This window comes from Trichosurus vulpecula, chromosome 1 (assembly GCF_011100635.1).
Source record: "Trichosurus vulpecula isolate mTriVul1 chromosome 1, mTriVul1.pri, whole genome shotgun sequence".
NCBI lineage: Eukaryota > Metazoa > Chordata > Mammalia > Diprotodontia > Phalangeridae > Trichosurus > Trichosurus vulpecula.
In genome coordinates, this window is record NC_050573.1 from 15,558,859 (window position 1) to 15,580,072 (window position 21,214).

Here is a 21,214-nt window from a genome sequence, read left to right on the forward strand (position 1 = left end):
ACAGTCAGGATGACGCACGATCCACTAAATAGCCACTAGTAAGAAGCCACTAAGCTCCTATGAAGGAGCAGAGAACATACTTCCAAATTGCTCTCCAGAATGGCTGGATTAGCTCATAGCTCCACCAACAGTGAAGTAGTGTTCCAACTCTCCCACACCTACTCCAACATTGATCATTTTCCTGTTTTGTCATGTTAGCCAATCTGATAGATGTGATGTGGTACCTCAGAGTTGTTTTGATTTGGTTAGTCCTTTAACATTGGGCTTGCTTTTTTCTGTTTCTCTTCACTCTTGTGTTTGAACTTCAGAGTTTCTAGACAGATCCTGTCTTTTCACCAGGAATGCTTAGAAGTCCTCTCTTTCATTAAAGGTCTGTGGTTTCCCAGGGCATTACACTCAGCCTTTGCTGGGTAAGTGTTTCTTGGCTATAAACCTATATCCATTGCTCTCTATACAACATGACTAATGTGAAAATGTTTAATAGGAATGTATATGTAGAGCCTATATAAGATTGCATGCCATCCAGGGGAGGGAGGGGGAGAAAGTTTAAAACTTATGGAAGTGAATGTTGAAAACTAAAAATAAATAAACTAATAAAATAAATAAAAAGGGGAGGGGGAGGCACGGAAGAATCACAGATCTAGAGCTGAGGGGACTTACTTACCTAAGTGGCAGTGCTAGGAATTCAAGCCAGGGCCTCACCTCAACTCCAGCTTCTTCCCACGGTGCCATACACTGCCACCTCACCTTTACTAGGTGCTAAGCCTATGTGGGTGTGAATTGGTAACTAAGGTAGGGCCAGTGAAGGGAGGTGCTAACACCAGAGCCAATCTAGGGAGCCTAAGTCCTGGTCACTCAGATGACGGTTATCATCTGAAATGGCATAAAAAGGGAAGACAGAGCTATCTGCTTAAGGCTCTCACTCCTGGAGGCTCGGGACTCTGGGCAGCCGCTGTAAGGGGCTTCCGGCTGAACGCAGATGTTGATGGTTCTCTTGGTAACTATAAATTGTATTTGGTCTGTCGATGTTTGTAATTTGTTTGGATTTGTTCTGAAGTTCAGGGTGCTGGCTTATTCCCCTGAACTGAGTGAATGATATTTGTATGCTGGATTAAAATGAGATTGGTAACCCCTTAATGTTGCTTTCCTTAGTAAAGAAATCAAAAGAATCTGGGCTTGCAGTGTTCTGTGAGCTGGTTGTTGTTGGTTTTACACCCCCACTGCAGCTGCTAGCCAGATTGTTGAAACAGTGGGCAAAACACAATCAAACAAATTCACAATCTGAGCCCAGCTATGGGAGGCACATGTGAATCATGGGAACTGTTTAACCTGATCCAGCTGATCTTTCCCAGCTCTGTCAATCAGCATGGCACCTGGAATAAACTCAACTTAGTGGGAGGGCTGAGAAAGGGCACTGATTCTAAAAATGCAAAAAAAAAAAGTTGGATTTAGGCACTGATGAGAATGGTTCTGCCTATCCCCTTATCAAGGACAGCGAGCTGGCACAGTGGATAGGGTGCTAGGCCTGGAGTCAGGAGGACCTGAGTTCAAATCTGACCTCAGATACTTCCTAGCTGTGTGACCTTGGGCAAGTCACTTAACCCTGTTTGCCTTAGTTCCTCATCTGTAAAATGAGCTGGAGAAAGAAATGGCAAACCACTCTAGCATCTTTGCCAAGAAAACCCCAAATGAGGTCACAGAGAGTCAGACATGATGAATAACAACATCCCCTCCTTTTCCTTCTCAGAAAAACCCTTAAAAAAAAACAACACTCTGTCTCTGGTGACTGAATATAAGACTGGAGTGTTCAAAGAGCCAGGAGAATCAAAGGTTCACAGTATCTCTCAATCAATCCACAAACACTTTTTAAGTACTTTCTACAATGCACAGAACTGTACAAACTGTACTAAGTGCTGGGGAACAAGGCCAAATCCAGTCCATTACACTGTGGGAAATGCTTTTGGCCTTCCTTTATATCTTAGCATGTAGCACAGTGCCTGGAACACAGTAGGCACTTAATAAATGCTTACTTGTTGCCTGGGGATACAAAGACAAAATGGAAACAGCCCCTCTCTGCCCTCCAGAAGCTTACCTTACTCTCTAGGGCCTGGCAAGGATCGCTGAGAAGGGAGGAAAGTGAAGAGCTGAGACTATCCCAGAAATTACCCACCTGAGTGAGGGGGTGGGGATAGAGGAAGAGATAAGCACTTATACAGCACCTACTATGTGCCAGGCACTGAGCTAAGCACTTTTTACAAATACGATCTCATTTGATCCTCACTACAATCCAAGGAGGGAGGTGCTGTTATTATCCCATTTACAGCTGAGGAAACTGAGGCAGGCCAAGGTGAAGTGACCTGTCCAGGGTCACACAGCTAGTAAGTGTCTGAGGCTGGATTTGAACTCCAGTTTCCCTGACTCCAGTGCTCTATTCTCTGCACCACCTATACATCTTATCTAAGCTGACTGAAAGGATGGTGATGATAGAGAACAGAAATATACACGTAAGTTGGAAAAGGGGGATAATTTTGAAGCCCTCCAAGGAAATGGAATCCAGTATTTCCCCAGGCAATCTAGTCCACTTTTAGAAAGCTCTCAGCAGTAGGAAGTTTTTCCCAACATTGAGTCTGCTTGCTTCTCCGAAGCTCCTGGTTCTGTACTGTGGCACAAGCAGAACCAGCCTCTTCCATGTGACCGCCCTTCAAATATGCGAAGAAAACCAGAATGCGGCCCCTCCCCCCAACAAGTCTCTTCTTTTTCTAAGATAAATGTCCCGTGTCTCTCCAGCCAATCCTCAAAATGGCCCAGACTCTGGGCCTCAGACCTTCCGGCTGCCCTGCTGGAGACAGTGGATTCAATTCAAGGAGCAGCTGGCATGTGTTCTTGAGGCCAGAGGCCCTAGGCAGGGAAGAGGGAGCAAAAGACAAAGAAGAAACATGGGCGGCCTTCAAGGAGCTCACCTTCCCTTCCTCACCACAGACACCCCCGTTAAAGCCACTGCTTACCTACCATTGAGATACCAGGCTGATCACGAATGTACATTAACCCAGAGAGGTGAAGGAACTTGGGCTAAACCACAATTTCAATGAAGAGACTAACTGCACCGGCCTCCCGGCTGTCGTGAAAGGGATATTATCCATGTCCTTCCTAAAGCCTGGGCTGTAAAACTCATCCGACGGCTCGACGGCCCTCCTCCCTCAGAATCCTCCGTCTCTCTCGCCTAGGATCACTGCAGCTTTCCATGACCACGCTGCTAGTTAACTAATGTTTAGTTTAGAGTCCCCTAAAATGCCCACATCTTTTTCAATCACATCAGGGTCTCTAGTTCAACTGGCTCATTACCAGGTCCTGGACATCCATGGACAGACATCTAAGACCATTAGTTTCATTATTCAATCCTTAGATTTTTTTGTCCGCCATCTACTTTGGATGTCTCAGCCAATATTCTTCCCGCACTGTAGCTACTCGCCATGGTATCTAGTCTAGGGAATGTAAATAAAAAGAGGCAGCCCCACCCCACTTCTGTTTGAAGCCCCTTGGATTAGATTTGTAAGATTTTAGGCCATGGTACAAATGAAACAATATTTATAAAGCACTTAGCACAGTGCCTGGCACACAGTAGGTACATACAAATGCTTGTTCCTTCCCCTCTTCCCCATTCCGGGACTGGGTCTGTTATTTCTATATTTTAATGTATCATCCATATCTTTTGGCCACATACTTCTGGGAAACCATTTTTGGTCTCACAGATTTCTTTTAGTTGCCTGTATATCTTGGATACCAAACCCTTATCCAATAAATTTGATACACACATCTTTTTTTTCCCCAGTCAATCACTTCCCTTCTGTGCATTAATTTTGTTGATGCAAAAGCTTTTCAATTTCACATGATCAAAATTATCCATTTTATTTTCCATCTTTGCCTCTACCCGTTCTTTGGTCAAGAATTCATCTTCTGCCCACATCTACAAAAGGCATATGATCGCCTCTTCGAATTTATTTCTAATTCTTTAATATTCAGGCCATATATCCATTTTCAATTTGTTGTGGAGTTACTGGTCTAAGTCTAATTCCTGACACACTGCTTTCCAGCTTTCCTAGTAATTTTTGTCAAACAATGGTCTCTTCTTAAGTAATTTATGTTTCTGGATTTCTCAAACACTGGACTACTGAGTTCCGTTATTTCTGATTGTCCATTATCTATACTCTTCTATTTTTTAACCAATACCAAATGGTTTTGTTGACTGATGTTTTATAATACAGTTTGAGGTCTAGAGATGCTATTCCCCCTCCAAGCCTGCCTTTTTTCATCAATTAATAATAAATGAATAATAAAAGAAATTTAAATCAAAACAATCCTATGATTTCACCTCACATCTGGCAAAGATAACAAGAGATGGGGATAGTCGATGTTAGAGGAAGTGTGGAAAGACAAGCACATTAATGCATTGTTGGTAGAATTGAATTAGTGTGAATTAGTGTGCCCATCTGGGCCAAAGGTTATGGACATTTTAACCACATCATCAGCATAATTTCAAACAGCTTTCCAGAATGGTTGTACTAATTCACACTAATTCAACTAATTCAACAGATCACATTCATTTTCCCAAGGCTTGTCCATGTGTCCTGTGCAAGCCACAAGTCACCAGACAGATGCCTACCTCAGTTTCCCTCAGCAAGGACTCACCATCCTCCACTCCTCTGACCCTTACTGGACGATCTCTCACCTCACGGCACCCGCACTATTACTCCTCAGAGCAAGCGCTGGCTCCCTCCTCTTCAACAAGAGCTCCAAGCATTCAGTGGTCTTTCCTCTTGCCAATCTCCAGGCACAGGGTCAAGATTCACCTCTACAGGTAAGGAGTCTGCCTCTTTAGAACCTCTTAATTTAGTTTCAGGAAGGCAAAAGTGGAATGAGTGGCCCTGCATTCCTCTTCACTGGAACTCAAGAGAAAGCTGTTAAAAATGTCAGAGGGGATTCCCAGTCAGGTGTAAGTTGGCTTAGAGGACTTCTTGGATCCCTTCCAACTCTAGATACTCACAATAATCCTATGGCATAAGCCAGGAGTTTGACTTCCATTTCAGAGATGAGAAAACTGAGGCTCATCTGTAAAGTGCTGTGGTCCCACTGCCATTAGATGATGGAGCTGGGGCCTGGATGACTTTTTTTCAGGTTCCTGGCCCAATGTTCTCTCTACTACTACATCAACTATCAAAACAACCAAGGTAAAGCTGGCAAGCCACCACCCACAAAATCCTTATGGAGCCAATACTGAAGTCTAAAGTGTGTGACTATTAAGGAAAAAAAAGTACTGAAAGTGAGAAAAAAAGCCTATCTGAGTCCCTGGGAAAAAGATGAGCTCCATCTCCGCCTAGTGGTCCTGGAGTGGGCTATGCTGCATCTGCTGCCTTCAGGCTGGAGAGAAAGGATTCAAGATTTGTCCCTGAAAAAGAAATACATCATCTTCTTATTAATAAATCTTAAGCACTACCAATGTTCTAGAACATGACAATTTGTCATCGGAATTAGCCAAGGCACAGACAGAAGGGAGGAACACATCATTCCCCCCAATACTCCAGAAAGGCTGAGTGACCAGCTGGTTAAGAAGATAGGCAAGCCGAAGAAAACTTAACTCGAGTTTCTAAAACACTTCAAACAAAGACCTTCAAAAGCTTTTAACTTGTGAAGCCAAAAATAAATATGCCCCAGAAATGTTCCTGGAGCAGAATGCAAAACAACTGTGACAAGCTGAAGTGGAACGTGAAGTGTGACGAGTGGAGACCAAGACAATGGACGGTGGAAAGAGAAGTCTGCAGAGCAGACCGGTCAGGATGGGGAGGAAATCTCATGGGACAGTGAGCCATGGATAGAGCCAAAAATCAGAAAAGGACATTGGCCTACACGAGGTGTGAGCCTCAGAACCTCTCTGCTCAGCACCACACGGTAGGGAGACCAAAGGCACAAAGTCCTCCCAGACCCAACATGTTTAGAAGAGCTCTTTTTGTCACAGAAAACACCTAGAAATAAAGGAGACCTCAATCGACAGAGGAGCAGCTGGACAAATACAGAGCATGAATGTGAGGGAATATTCATTACTGGGCTACAAGGAACAAACATGAGGAATTCCAAAAAAGGGGTGGGGAGTGGGGGGTGATATATGTTATATATGGCCAGACTCAATTAATGTGTGAGTCTAGTTCTGCTGAATTGCTTTTTGTCTCCCTCTTTAAAAAGTTATTACAAGGAATGATTCATTGCTTAGAATCTGGAAATGAAGGTGATGCAAAAACCAAAGATAAAAATTTTAAATTTTTTTACCATAGAGTAGAGGATGAGGTAACCTCTTGTTAGATCCCACATCGGTCAGACCCTCACTAAGAACTAAGATGAACCGGTAAGTTGAAAAGACTCTTTGGAGAGAAAGGCCAGAGAAGGAAGGAAGATAATTCAAGGACTGGAAAATTCTGTAATCCTGCCCTTTTTCCATCTTATTCCCCATGTTCCCAACGTGAGGCCTCATCATTTCCCTTGGTGCCAGGGCTATAGGAGGGCCCCCACATATCTAATCTCTTTACCCCTCTGACCAATCTACATACCCACTCCTGCCGAATTCATCTAATACACAGGCCTGATCCCACTACTTCATTGTTCAAAAATCTGCAGGGGCTCCCCATTACCTAAAGCAACACTGAAGTTCCTTATCTGCCAGATTGTGGGAGGTATTCAAAGATCTCATAGTATATATTGTATTATACACGTGGTATATATTTACCTCTATGTCTCTTACCACTCCTATGAGGCTGTAAGCTCCTGAGCAAGACAGGCTGTGTTTCATTTCTCTTTCTATCCCCTTGAGGGCACCTAGCCCAATACACTGTGTAGGTAGGAATTCATGGAGAGTAGGAATTCAATAGTCTGCTGAATTAATGACTATCAGGACCCTACCAGTGCTTAGCAAAGTGCCTGGCACACAGGAGGCGCCTAATAAATGTTTACTAATTGACTAAAGTTGATACTCCATTCATCTGAACCAGCTACAGCCACATTCCCTGCACAGACCCAGACTGTTAAGACTATTTCCTATCTAGACCACACAAAAGAGAATGAAGGGAAAACAAACTCTGGCCTAGGCTCCTTTGGATGTGCTCTGGGTGCTCATGCAATTCCTCTGCATAACATGACCCTCTGGACTCCTAACCAGGGACTGCCCTCACTCCTGAATCTTGATTTCTCTCTTTTACCTGACTGAGCCCTAGACCCAGTCAATCCCCTCCGCATACTCTGCCCTCCTGGCCATTCCTCCATCCCCCAATCACAGACATTTTCATTTGCCAACCCCCACACTGCTCTCTCTCTCCCCTCACCTCTGACTCCTGGCTTCCCTGGCTTCCTTCAAGGCTCACCTAAACCTCACCTTCTACCAGAAGCCTTTCCCAATCCCCCTTCATGCTGGTGCCTTTCCTCTGCTTATTACTTCAATTAGTGTGTGTGTGTGTGTGTGTGTGTGTGTGTGTGTGTGTGTGTGTACTGCTAGATGGACAGATAGATAGATGAATGAATGGACAAATGGATGGATAGTCACGCAGACAGATAGACGGATGGATGGATAGACAGACATATAGAGGGATGGATGGATGAGTGAACAGATAGATGGATGATGGATGGATAGATAGACTAAAAGACAGATGGACAGATGGACGGACAGATGGATGATGGGTGGATGGACAGATAGATAGATGGATGAATGGATAAATGGATGGACAGTCATGCAGACATATAGACGGATGGATGGATAGACAGACATATAGAGGGATGGATGGATAAGTGAACAGATAGATGGATGATAGATGGATAGATAGACTAAAAGACAGATGGACAGACGGACAGACAGATGGATGATGGGTGGATGGACAGATAGATGGATGAATGGATAAATGGATGGATGGTCACGCAGACAGATAGACGGATGGATGGATAGACAGACATGTAGAGAGATGGATGGATGGATGGATGGATGAACAGATAGATGGATGATGGATGGATAGATAGACTAAAAGACAGATGGACAGACGGACAGACAGATGGATGATGGATGGATGGACAGAGAGATCGATAGATTGAGGGCTTGTTGTTCTCATGCTGTCTCTCCCCATTAGACAATGAGCTCCTTGGGAACTGGGTTTTTGTCTTTCTTGTAGCCTCAGTGCTTAGCCTGGCACACAGCAGGCACTTAATGCTGACTGACCTCTGCTGTGACTTCCTCATTCTTCTTCCTGAATTAAAACAAATGAGAGGGGAAGAGGGGAAAGGAGAGAAAGAAGAGGAGGCATTACAGAACTTCCTCATCTTTAAATTATCCTGTTTACGAAGGTGAGAGAATACAAGTACGGAACACAGCAAATCCCATCTGAGAGAATCCATAATAGTGCTTGGTTTTGCTGAAATGCTACATTTTTCTTTTTTTTAAGTATCTATCACAAGAGAAAGCTCACTGGGTAAGGAGAGAAGGACATATTCACAAATGAATGTATGAGAATAACCGAAAATATCAATAAAAATGTTTTAAAAATTAGAGCTGCTCTTTAGATCCTGACGTGCGCACTGCAGGCCCCAGAGCGATTAGTATTCCAGCTCTAGCAGTGCTCACATTGTTCTCTATTTCGACAGAAGGGTTGCAATCTGTGTTGTGGAAGGGAATAATCCCCTTGGATTCCTGAAGCACAGGGCATACACAACCAACAGAACAGGGGCTGGCTGCCAGTCACAGAAAGCTGAGCGTGACTCTCACCAAAACTGGCAAATAGAATGTCGTCAATAAAGACCTCCAGAATCAAGCTCTAAAGTGCCACGATCACCTGTCACCTGGATGGTTGCACAGCCTTCCCACTGCTCTCTGCCTCCAGTGTCTCCCCCCACACACACTGATGCTAAAGTGATTTTCCTCCAGCTCAAGTCTAACCATATCATTCCCCAAACCCACCAGCTCCTTACTTCCTCTAGAATTAAATACCAACTGCTATGTCTGGCATTTAGAATCCTCCAAACTATCTGACTGGACGTGACTCATCTTCACCCACTTAATAAATGTTCTCTCCATCAGTACTTATCCTTTCCTCCGTGTTTCTGTCTGTGTTCATTGGGGCCCACTACTAGGACATACAAGGCTTCACAGAACCAAACGAACCGGTCCATGCCAAAAGCAGTAGACGCTTTAGCTTGGCAAACTTACAGGAAGGCCTCACCAAATGGCTTAATGAGAGGAGCTTCAGGGAGCAGAGGGGAAGGCAGGAGCAGCATGAAAAGGGTGGCATCCATCCCCTAAACTGGGCCAGCACAGCAACTGACACCTCCACAACAAAGGCAGCCCACCAAGTCCTCCCTCCAACACACACACACACACACACACACACACACACACACACACACACGTACACACACTGAGGCCAGCACCAATACCAACAAAGAAGCAAAGGCAAGATCAGGAAGGCACATAAGGCATACAACCAGACCTGTGCTTAGAGGATCTCCTGGCCTTTGGGCCTTGGCAAGAGGAAAGATTCTACAATCATGTCACAGGAGGCCACTCCTAGGAGCTCCGACTAACTTGGGAACCCTGAGTCCTTCTTCACTCCATGTATGAATCAGAAATTACAACAATGTCCATTTCGGAGAGGAAGACCAGGATTCCAATCCTGGCTGTGTGGCCCTGGGCAAGTCCTACCACTTTTCAGGGCACCGTGTTCATCATCTGTAAAATGGGGGGTCGGGCTGGATGACTCCTAGTGACCCTTCTAGACTAAATCTCTAACCCCAGGATCAAAGCCACTCTGAGAGGCTGAAGAGGACCAAGGCTTGAGGCCCTCCGTAGTCTACCAGGGCCTCCTCGTCTGAGCTCACATTCCACTCACTTGGAATACACCTGTGTGCCATCCACATCTCTACCACTACGAGGGCAGAGGCTGCTTTTGCCTTTCTCTGCAGCCTCCCAGGTTAGCACAGCGCCAGGCACATGGTAAGTGCTTAATAAATTCGGGGTGACTGAAAAGGGGTAGGGCACAGCAGGGAGGTGCCAGGGAGTATTAAGACAAGTACTGCCGATGCCCACCTCTATACCATACGCATCTTCCTTTCCCCAGATCTATTTCCCTTCCTTCTCAGCTAAAGCCTAAAGCCCAGCCAAAGATGTGCAGGCCACCTGGGGGGGGGGGGCGGTGCAGTGTGCATCCACTGGAACTTAGAACAAAGCAATTCCAAAGAAAATCACTGCCCTCTGGGAAGGTAGTCCACAAGAGTTCCACAAAAGTTTTCAGAATTTTGCAGTTAAACTCCTCATTGAAAACACCAGAATTTTGTACCAGAAAGAATATGAGATTTGGAAGGTCCAGGTTCAAATCCTGGTTTTGCCACTTATTAGCTATGCCCTCTTGAACCAGGCACTTAAACTTTAACTTAAGTTACTTATTAACACTCGGTGCTCCTGGAGTCATGGATGATTCTTCCCATTTACAAAATGTCTCATGTGCAGGTGTGATCTGCAGCTCTAGGTTTGATTGCCTCTGCTCTGGGATGGAAGGCCCACCCAAAGTGCCAAAGCAGGCGTTTGTCTGCAACAGAACAAGTAGTTTGGGAATCTCTTAAAGCTCAATTTGGAGAATTCTCAAAAGTGGGCTCTTTCTTGATTAATTATTAGGGAAAAACTCTGAAGAAGGGCCATTCCCATTTACTGGCAAAATCATGGGCAGCACCTTATTTCTCAAAATGACTAAAACCAAAATAACAACTCTTTCAAACATAAAATTTCTCCAAAGCAGCAGGCTAAATGTGCAAAGTGACTCAAGGAACAAGAAGAGGCTGGGGAAGGTGGAAGAGCTGGGCCCTAATTCTCTTCAGTAAAAGTATGAACTTGTTAGCTTCGAGTCATCTGAATCACATACTATCCACATCGTGAAATCTAATCCTTCTTGGAAAGCCACCTCAACTTAATCTCACCTAGCTGAGAATTCCTCTCGCCCAAAGGCCATCTGCCAAAGATGGCACTGACTTACCCCTTGTTCTGGTAATGCCGAACAAGCAAAAAGTCCCTCAAGTTCGGAGCACACTCTGTTATCACACATCACTCAGCTGCTTTCAAACTGACATTCAACAGCACTTTACAAACATATTTCCACTAGAAATCTCAGGATGAAACAACTTGTCAAATCACAGAAACTCACTGTCTGTCTAATTCATGAGCTCTTAATCATTTTTAGTTTCAGAACTCTTTGGCAGACCCTTCTCAGAATCCTGTTTTCAAATGCATCAAATACAATACACAGGATTACAAAGGAAACCCATTCTATTGAAATAAAGGTGTAATCCTCCTGGCCAAGTTCATGGATCCCTAGAAATCTACCTACAGATGCCAGCTTAAGAATCTTGGACTCAATGAAATCTACTACTCTAAAACAAATTGTTTAAAGAACATTCTGCTCATAGAACAAAAAAATTGCAAAAGACCTTGGAAGCCATTCAGTCCAACTTAGACATGGGCCATGAAGGTCCTCCATAATAACCCCTACAAGCAGATTCCTCCCCATGGACAAGGAAATCATTATCTCTGCAAACAGCCCATTCCTGCCTTTCTAAGGATACTGGAACTGAATCACAATGGGCTTCCTTTATGTGCCTCTTTTATTCTGCATTCTGGAGGCTTCCACAAGACAATCATTTAATATCTGAACACAATTATCAAGTTTCTTCACACACGACAGTTTTGTGTCGCCTTGCCATCCTTGCTGGATTTCTTCTGCCTCAAATCCCCAAATCCCCAAATCTGGGATCACTCTGAGAAACCAGGTGCTGCATGTGATTTGCCAGTCAATGGGAATGGCCCTTCTTGGTCCTTCCTAATATCTCTACTATGTCTCTTTCTATAATGGATGATATTTTCTTTCCACCTTCAGGTGTCAACTATACTTGAGGGAGAGCACAAGGACAAAGGTCAAATCCTTCAAGGAGTGAAGGTGGTTTCACTGAAGGAGGCTGCAACCCTGTTTACCACTCCAAGTAAATGGTGTTCCAGTGTCCATAGGGCCAAATCTGCCGGCCTGTCTTAGCTAGGCTGGGCCTCAGGAGACAGGCAGACATACAGCCAATCCATCATCGGCTCGTACCTAATGAACAAGGTGGAGAAGCCATGGTTACCTCCAATCAATCAATCAACATATATTAAGTGCCTAGTGAGTTCCAGGCACAGAGCAAAGCACTGAGGACACAAAAAAAGGCAAAAGACAGTTGAGCTTACAATCTAATGGGGGAGACAACGTGCAAACGCACACATACAAAGCAAGCCATATAGAGGACAAACGGGAAATAACTAACTGAGGAAGGCCCTAGAATTCAGAGGGGTTGGGGAAGGCTTCCTGTAGAAGAAGAGATTTTAGTTGGGCCTTTAAGGAAGCCAGGGAGGTCTGTGGGCTGAATGGAGAAGGAAGAAAGCAAAAGCTGAATTTGAAATCCCCCCTCTTCCCTTTATCTCAGTCCAACTTTAGGCTAAAACCTCTCACCATGTTTTTAAAATTGAGTTTTCATTATGATTATGATCAATGAACAAACATACATTAAGTGACTGCTACATGGAAAGTGCCACGTTAGCCGACTGTCAGAGACAAAGACCAGACGCTGCCTTCAAGGAGTTTGATTTTCCCCCCAAATACTTCACTTATATAATTTCTGACAAGTGAGGTGCATGACACCATTTTAGATCTGTCTGGCATCCCATCTCCAAGATAGGAATGGTATACCTAAAACTGCAAAGGAGAATTCCCTCCCGAGATACTGCCAGCCTGGATACAGCTGCTGGGGATCTGCCTGCTATCGGTCTCTCTCCCCTCCAAATTCATCCTCCATTCAGACACCAGAGTGACCTTCCTAAAGCACAGATGCCACCATGTCACCCCCCCCCCACTACACCCCAGTGGCTCCCTACCGCCTCCGGGACCAAAAACGAAGTGCTCTCTTTGGCATTTGGAGCCCTCCACATTTGGTCCCTTCCTAGAGCCCTCCAACAGGTACTCAACTACGAAGGGCCCCCAGCCTCCTTGGTATTCCTCCCCACAATGCTCTAGCTCCCAAAGCCAAACATTTCACTGGCTGCCTCCCATTCCCAGAATGCTCTCCCTCCTCCTCTCTGTTCTTGGCCTCCCAGCTCAGATCTCATCCTCTCTAAGAAGCCTTTCTGGAAGGCCTTCAGGGCTGCTGTCTGCCCTCAGGGTATTAGCTCCAATTTTCCTTGTCTATGGCTGGTCTGTCCATAGTTGTCTGCATGTTGTCTCTCCCATTAGACTGGGAGCCCTTTGACAGCAGGGCCTGTCTTTGGCCTTTCTTTGCATCCCCCGTGCTTGGCACAGTGCCAATAAATGTGGGCTGACTGGACTGCCAGCTTCTCCCAGGACATAGTAATGACTAAACCTATTAACAGGAGCTTTCAAATTCAGAATTCACCTATGGAAAAACTGTACCTTCCCATGATCATAATGAGGCACTGAAGATCACACAAGATGTGGACTCTTCTAAAGTGCATGGCCTTTTCCCTTGGCCTTTGCAAAGACTACTGGGTCCAGGGCATTAGATCCACTTCATTAAAGGTGATTCTCTATTTCTAAGTTGGAACCAAACAATCGTCTTTCACACCCTACCAAAAAAATTACTACATAATGCTAACTAGAATAATTGCTAACATTTATACTGCACCATGTGCCAAGCATTGTGCTAAGAACTGTTTACAAAGATTATCTCATTTAATCTTCACAACAACCTGGTGCTAGGTAGGTGGCATTATCATTCTTAGGTGGCAGCTAGGGGACCCAGTGGATAGTGCTGGCTCTGGAGGGAGAAAGACCTTAATTCAAAGCCAGCCTCATACATTTACTAGCTGTTCAACCCGAGGCAAGTCACTTAACCCTGTTTCTCAACTTCAGTTTCCTCATGTGTAAAAGGAAGGGCTTGGACCAGATCACCACGAAGGCCTCTTCCAGCTCCACAGAGCAGTATGGCACGGTAGAAGGAGCCCTGAATTTAGAAATCAGAAGGCCTGGGTTCCAGCCCCGTTCTGACACTAACGAGCTCTGTGACTATGGACAAGCCACTTCGCTTACTGTAAAGTGAGGGGGTTGGACTAGGTGGCCTCTAGCTGGAGGTATCAGGAGGCAATATGGCCCAAACACATGGACTCCAGCCCTGCCTGACCCTGCAGTCACCTGGCCGAACAGCACAAAGTGAGGATGACCCGATCAGCCCAGGAGGGTGTGTGCAAGGCCCTTCACTGACCTAAAAGCTCCCCAAGGCTGTCATTATTACATGCTCTCCCCGCCAAGCTACCCTGGCTGAGCTAGCGAAATACCCCCTTCCTCACCCCAGGCAGGGCCTCCTGGTGCTGGATAACCAGACCTTTTTGGATGCTTCACTCCATGCACTCTCTGGGCAACCAGCAGGGCCCAGAACGGACCAACCTGCCCTCTCACCTGCCTCTCTCTTTACAGAGGTGGAAACCAAGGCCCAGAAGGGCCAAGCACCGAGTCACACAAGTAACAAGCAGCAGAGGCAGAGGCAGGTCTCTGCCCCCCATCCAGGGCTCTCTTCACTACAGCCCAGCTCTCTTTCCCCTAGGGAAGCATGAGGGTCCCTGTCCTAGGGGGGGCCTCAAGCAGAGGGGGGCCTGGCCACTTGCCAGGGATGCTACAGTGTGGCTGTTTGTCATGTATGGGTGAGTCTGGACGTCACTGAAGTTCTAGCCAAGTCTCCAAATACTTCACATTTCCTTATCTGTGTATCTCTCATGAAATGAATGTTGGCTCCAGGAGGCTGGGTGACGTTTAGTGATCCAGGGAAGCAAGACATCGGAGGCCTGAATCCAGTGCTCTTTCCATCCCACAGGGCTGCCTGCTACACACCAGGGTGCACATACACAGACGCAATCACAGTCTATATATACATACGTACACACAGTTGCACATCGGTTTACACACATTTGCATGTATACGTATACATGCTTAGATCCTTATACGTGGGCAGCTAAGTTGCACAGTGCATAGAGCACCAGGGCTGAATGGAGAAGACTCATCTCCATGAGTTCAAATCCGACCTCAGACACTTACTAGCCGTGTGACCCTGGGCAAGTCACCGTTTGCCTCAGTTTCCTCATCTGTAAAATGAGCTGGAGAAGGAAATGGCAAATCCCCCTAGTATCTCTGCCAGAAAAACCCCAAATGGGGTCATGAAGAGTTGCACATTGCTGAAACGACTCAACAGTTACAACATACTTACACATACATGTACATATATTTATATACTTATGTATACATGTTTATATTATATATATGTAGATAGATACTTGTGCATAATGATATATACTTACATTGTGCATATATACCAATGTACATGTACATTTACACGGGTGCAGATATACATATGCAATACACATGTGTACTAAGATACACAACTATACTTACATGTGTGTATGCATACATACATATACGTGCTTATGTGTGCATATATACCTAGATACACATCTAGACTTAGGTGGATATACACATGCCTATGTATAATGTGTCCTTACATGTGTGTATGATAAACACACACATCTATACTTGGATGCACGTCTATACTTACAAGTGTGTATACATATACAGGCTTATGCGTGCATATATACTTAGATACACATCTAGACTTAGGTGGGTCTAGGCACACCTATGTATCCTTATATGTGTGTGTAAATAGAGACATCCACATCTACACTCATGTGGCATAGGGGTCTGGGTGTGTCTTTGCTAAAATTAACCACCTGAGTTGGGACGCTCAGGGGGGCGGGCACTTCGCACACTGGGGCTCCAGGGACGTGTCCCATTTGCCAACAGGGCAGGTCACACCGGACGCTGAGCTCGCACGAAGAATCAGCAGAGGTGGCCGGTGGACAGGAAGCCGGCCTGTCCCGAAGTCCACAGGGCCAGGCTGCAAGTCCTGCCTGGGGCAGGGAAGCAGAGGCGCCCCTCTCTGCCTTATAGATCCAGGGATCGCCTTCTCGATCCACGGATCGATCCGGGATGGTCCAGAACAAAACAACGGCCACCTAGTCCCTAGGTTCCCCCTCCCCCCAGCCTAGGCACACAGTGGGTGCTAGGCAGCCCAGGACCGCCCAGCCTGGCTTCGGGCGGGGACTGGAGGGGTCTGGACCGCCCAGCCCCCAGCCGCGGAGGGCTTCTGCTCCGGGGACACGTGGCCCGCGCCCCCACGTCCCGCCCCCTGGCGGGCGGGGCTCTTTCTGGCAGTGTACACACTGGCGCTCAATCAGTGCTTGCAGAGGAACGGATTACCTCGCAGTTGAACTCCATCTCCGCGTCCATAGTGACAATGCGCACGGTGAACGTCTTGGGCTGCTTCCTCTTGAGGGAGCTGAAACTCATGCGTGAAGCGATGGCCCCGGCCATGGCGAGGCCCCGGCCCCGGCCCGGCTCGGGACACCCCCCCCACCCCTGGCCCGGCCCGGCTCAGCCCACAGGCCGCCCAGGCCTCAGGGCCGCCAGGGCGCCTGCGCGGACCCGGGGGGCCTCATGGCGCCTGCGCGAAGCCGCGCGGCCTCGGGCCTCGGGGCCCCGGGCCCCGGACCCCGGACCCTGGGCCCAAGCCGGCCGCCCACCCTGCGGGGCCCGGGCGGCGGGGACGGGCCCCCTCCGCGGTGGGCGGCGGCCGGAGGCTGGTGCTCAAGTTCTCGGGAGGCACGGAGGCTTCTCCACGTTCTGCTCCCGGCGCTTCGGTCCCGCCTCGGAGGAACCGCGGCCGAACGGGCACGCGAGCGAGTGGACGGGGACGTGCGCGCGCTCCCGCGGGCGCCCAGGCCCGGGCCCTGTCCGCTCGGCGCGCGCCCTCGGCCCGTAGCCTTAGGCACTGGCGGGCAACCGAGCGCCACTCTGATTGGTCCGACCTCTCCTCTCCCGCCCCCAGCCCGGCGGGGGCGGGGCTTCGCTACTCGGTCCCGCCTCCTTGGAGAAGGTCGGCCAGTGGCAAGTTGGGTCTCACCGGCGCGTAAGGCCGGACTGGGCACTGAGTGGCCGATACGGCTGTCGCTCTAGAGGCCTTTGTTCCCCTGGGTTCCTCCTCCTCCATCTGGAGAGCTGGAGAAAGCAAGGTTTGATTAGGGGCCGGCTCGGCGAGCGAAGTGGGGGGGTGGGGCGTAGCAGTGACGTCACTGCATGGTATGCGGAGGGGCGTGGCATAGCGGATAAATCCTGTTCTTCAGGAGTTTCGGCTTCCGTCATTCCCGGTTTTGCCCAGGCTGTTCCCCGTGGCAGCCATGCGCTCCTCCATTCTCTCCCGCCAGGGTTTCCCTTCCAAAACACAGCCACCACCTAGCAGCACCTCCATTACTACTACTGCTGCCGCCGCTGCTGCTGCTGCTAGCATTTTTAAGATTTTGCAGGTCGTAGCGACAATGGGCATCCTTACTTTGCGTCTGAACTTACTGGCAAGGAAAGAAGAGGAAAGAGGAGGAGGAAGAATATTTACGTAGCAAGTTTACAAAGTGTTTCCCATCTGCTCCCCATTTTATAGACAAGGAAACCTAAGGGTGGAAAAGGTTAAGTGATGTCATGCCCAGGAAGACGCATCCAGTCACTGAGGCAGGATTCGAATTCAGATCTTCATGACTTGAGGTTGAGCACAAACAACAGCACCGCCTAACCACCTGAAGGTCAGCATGGGTGCCACGCCCCCCGAGAAGCCTTCCCTGCCCCTCCTCCCTTTAATGTTCCTCGCCCAGCGCTTCTGTATTGTGCTTGTGAGTATACATGTTGTGTTCACCCAATAGAATGTAAACTTCTCGAGGGTAGGGACTGTTTCTTGAGGACCCGGACCCTTCATTGTCGTGTCTTTGCATCCCAGCACGGCAGCTAGGTGGCAACAGAGTGCGCAGAGGGCAGATCCTGGAATTAGGAAGACTTCCAGGAGTTCAAATGTGGCCTCGGAAACTGACTAGTTGTGTGACCCTGGGCAAGTCACTTAACCCCGTTTTGCCTCAGTTTCCTCATCTGTAAGATGAGCCGGAGTCTCTTTGCAAGAAAACCCCAAGTGGGGTTGTGAAGAGTCAGACACGGCTGGACCGACTGGACGACAACAAACCGCAGCCCCTCGCCTTGCACGTAGGATGGACTTCATGAATTTCTGCTGCGTTAAGTTAGAGTTTAGCTCTTAGTGGCTATGTGACTCTGGTCAAATCTTTTACCCTTTTTGAAACTCGGTTTCCTCATCTGTGACATGGGGGTGCGAGCCATTGTATCATTTACTTCGAGGCTGTCCAAATCCTGCCGCAGGCTCCACGGAGCCCCCAGTGCGATTTTCTGCGGCCAGTCTGCGGGTTTTAATTTTCATAAGCAAAAAAATAAAGTAATAATTTACACAGAATATGTATTAGATTTTTTAACTCTATCGCTAATAAATAATCTCCTCGATGTTAATTTTCTTTGGTGTTTTTAAGCAGTGTTTCGTGGGAATATTCAATCCATCTGTGGGATGCATTCCTTCTGTGCTACGCAGACTAGTCAGCGTGTACCTACCTTTGTACTGTCCTATTGTGGCTTTGCTGTTCTGTGTTTGCTTTCACGCTTCACGCCTTGGCCTGTCTTATCGATGATGACACGCGATGACACGCGTTCCCCCACGTTCTATCAGCCTACTGTATTTTCTATTCTGGGTGCAGCCCTCGAATAACTATTTTATTTTAGTGCAGCCCTAACCTAAGGTTGGACAGCCCTGGTTTACTTCACGGACTTGTGAGGCGAGAGATCCTTGTTAGACCCAAACTATAGAATGTGAGTTGTCCTTTACCGGGGAATGCATCGTAAGCATGAGTATCCACCTGAAAGAATGAGGTTGTTTGTCTGCCTCCAGCTTTCTAGCACCATGGTCTCCCGCCCCCCCCCACTCCAGCTCCAGCCCGTCCCAAAGCACAGACCTGACCAGGTAAGTACCCCGCTCAAAAAGTTCCAGCGGCGTTTACCTTCTCCTTCTCCAGCTCATTTGACAGATGAGGAAACTGAGGCAAACAGGGTGAAGTGACTTGTCCAGGATCACACAGCCTGTAAAGTGTCTGAGGCCGGATTTGAACTCAGGTCTTCCTGACTCCAGGCCCCTCACTCTATCCCACTGCACCACCTAGCTGCATACATATATGTACACACATACATCATGTATGTAAACAATAATAATAGCTAACACATATGTGGTGCCTGAAGCAAAGCACATTATCTCATTTCATCATAGCGGCTCTTATTATCTCCTTTTTACTGCTGAGGAAACTGAGGCAAACAGGGTGAAGTGACTCGTCCAGGGTCACGTAACAAGCAAGCGTCTGAGGCAGGATGTGAACTCAGGGCTTCCTAACTCCAAGTCCACCTAATTGCCCTAGTTGTTTGCATGTTGAGTGTGAGCTCCTTGAGGGCAGGGACTGTATTGCTTTTCTTAGTACCTCCAACACTTAGCGCAAATAGAAAGGGCTTAATAAATGTTCTTTGACTGTCTGGCTCAGGGGTGGGGGCCCTCTAGGTCCTCAAGTGGGGACCTTTGGCAGTCAAAGGGCCTTGAGGCCGCAGGTTCCCCACTCTTGATCTGGCTTGTCTTCTTTTGGGACACACTTGGTTATTTCGACTACACGCTGTTCAAACTCTGCCCTTTTGTTCTTTCCAATTATCTTTTTGAAGTCATTGTGTATGCTGCTCTCCTGGTTTTGCTGACTTCATTTTTTTTTTATTCTATACATCTCCCCGTTCTTCAAATTTGTCACTTCTTCCAACTCAGTAATATTCCATATCATCATTCGTGTTGACTTCATGGCCTACAAGTTGTCTGGCCACTCCCTATTTGATGCCCAAAGTGGTGGAGGGAAGGGATGGAAAGAGTTGTCATTTGTAAAGAGCGATTTCCTCACAAAAAGCCTATGAGAAAGGAAGTGTCATAGAAGCAGAAGGGGAAGTGACCTTGGAGGCTTTGAAGTCCATCCCTTCATTTCACAGATGAGGAGCTATGACAAAGAGAGAGTTGATCAGTTAATAAATTTATTAAGCATCTGCTGTGTGCCAGGCATTGTGCTGGGTGCCAAAGATAGTCCCTGCCCACAAAGAGCTTATGATCTAATGGGAGAGACACCATGCAAACATAAACAAAGCAAGCTATATACAAGATAAATAGGAAATCATTAATAGAGAAAAAGTATCAGAACTAAGAGGGGTTAGGGAGGGCTTCCTGTAGAAGGTGGGGTTTTTGTTGGGACTTAAAGGAAGCCAGGGAGGTCAGTAGTTGGAGCAGAGAGAAAGAGCATTCCGGGGGCGGGGAGGGGGGGGCACGCAGCCAGAGAAGATGCCCAGAGCCAAGAAATGATGGAGTATCTTGTGGAAAAGCCAGGAGGCCAGTGTCACTGGATCAAGTCCAGGTGTGGGGTGAAGAGGGCCTGCCCCAGGGTGGGGGCAGCATCAGAAGAGAGGAGGGGTATATTGGGGAAACTTTGCAAGGTGAAATTGAAAAGTCTTGGCAATGGCTTGGATACGGGGGAGGCAAGAGGTAGTGAGGAATCCAAGTTGTGAGCCTGAGGGAAGATGGGCACCCTCTACAATAGGGAAGGTGGGAGGGAAGAGAAGAGTAGATTTAGGGGAAAAGATAATGAGTATAATTTGAATTCACATTGAGTTTAAGGTATCTACTGGGCCTCCGGTTAGAAATGTCTGAAAGGCGTTGGAGATGCAAGATTGGAGGTCAATAAAAGTCACATTTGAGAATCATCAGTAAAGAGGTAATTCAATCCATGGGAGCTGATGAGATCACCAAGTGAAATACTATAGAGGGAGAAGAGAGCCCAGGGTAGAACCCAGTGGGACACCTGTGGTTAGAGGGCATGATCTGGAGAAGGATCCATCAAAGGAGACAGAGGAGTGGTCAGAGAGGTAGGAGGAGAATCAGGGGAAAGTTTGGGGGGTGAGGTGTGCCCTGAAAACCTAGAGAGGAGAGTATCAGAAGGAGAGCCATTGGCAGTGCCAGAGACTGCAGAGAGGTTAAGGACAATAAGGATTGAGAAAAGGCTGTTGGGTTTGGTAACGAAGGGGTCGCTGGTAATTTTGGAGAGAGCAGTTTTAGTGGAATGATCAAGTAGGAAGCTGGATCGGAATGCTTTAAGAGGAGAATTCTAGGAGACAAA

General features: G+C 47.3%; 1 protein-coding gene across 5 annotated transcripts in view; it reads right to left on the reverse strand.

Moving 5' to 3' along the window:
- Positions 1-16,521, reverse strand: part of NF2 (neurofibromin 2) — a 117,543-nt gene extending 101,022 nt beyond the window's left edge. For 3 of the 5 annotated variants that reach the window (XM_036753693.1, XM_036753699.1, XM_036753708.1), the window contains exon 1: positions 16,350-16,510. In XM_036753693.1, the coding sequence (XP_036609588.1) occupies positions 16,350-16,463 (114 nt within the window). In that variant the 5' untranslated portion in view covers positions 16,464-16,510. Of the gene's footprint in view, positions 1-16,349 lie in introns of all 5 variants that reach the window. The other 2 variants (XM_036753722.1, XM_036753715.1) reach the window with 2 other exon arrangements.
- Positions 16,522-21,214: the final 4,693 nt, after the last annotated feature.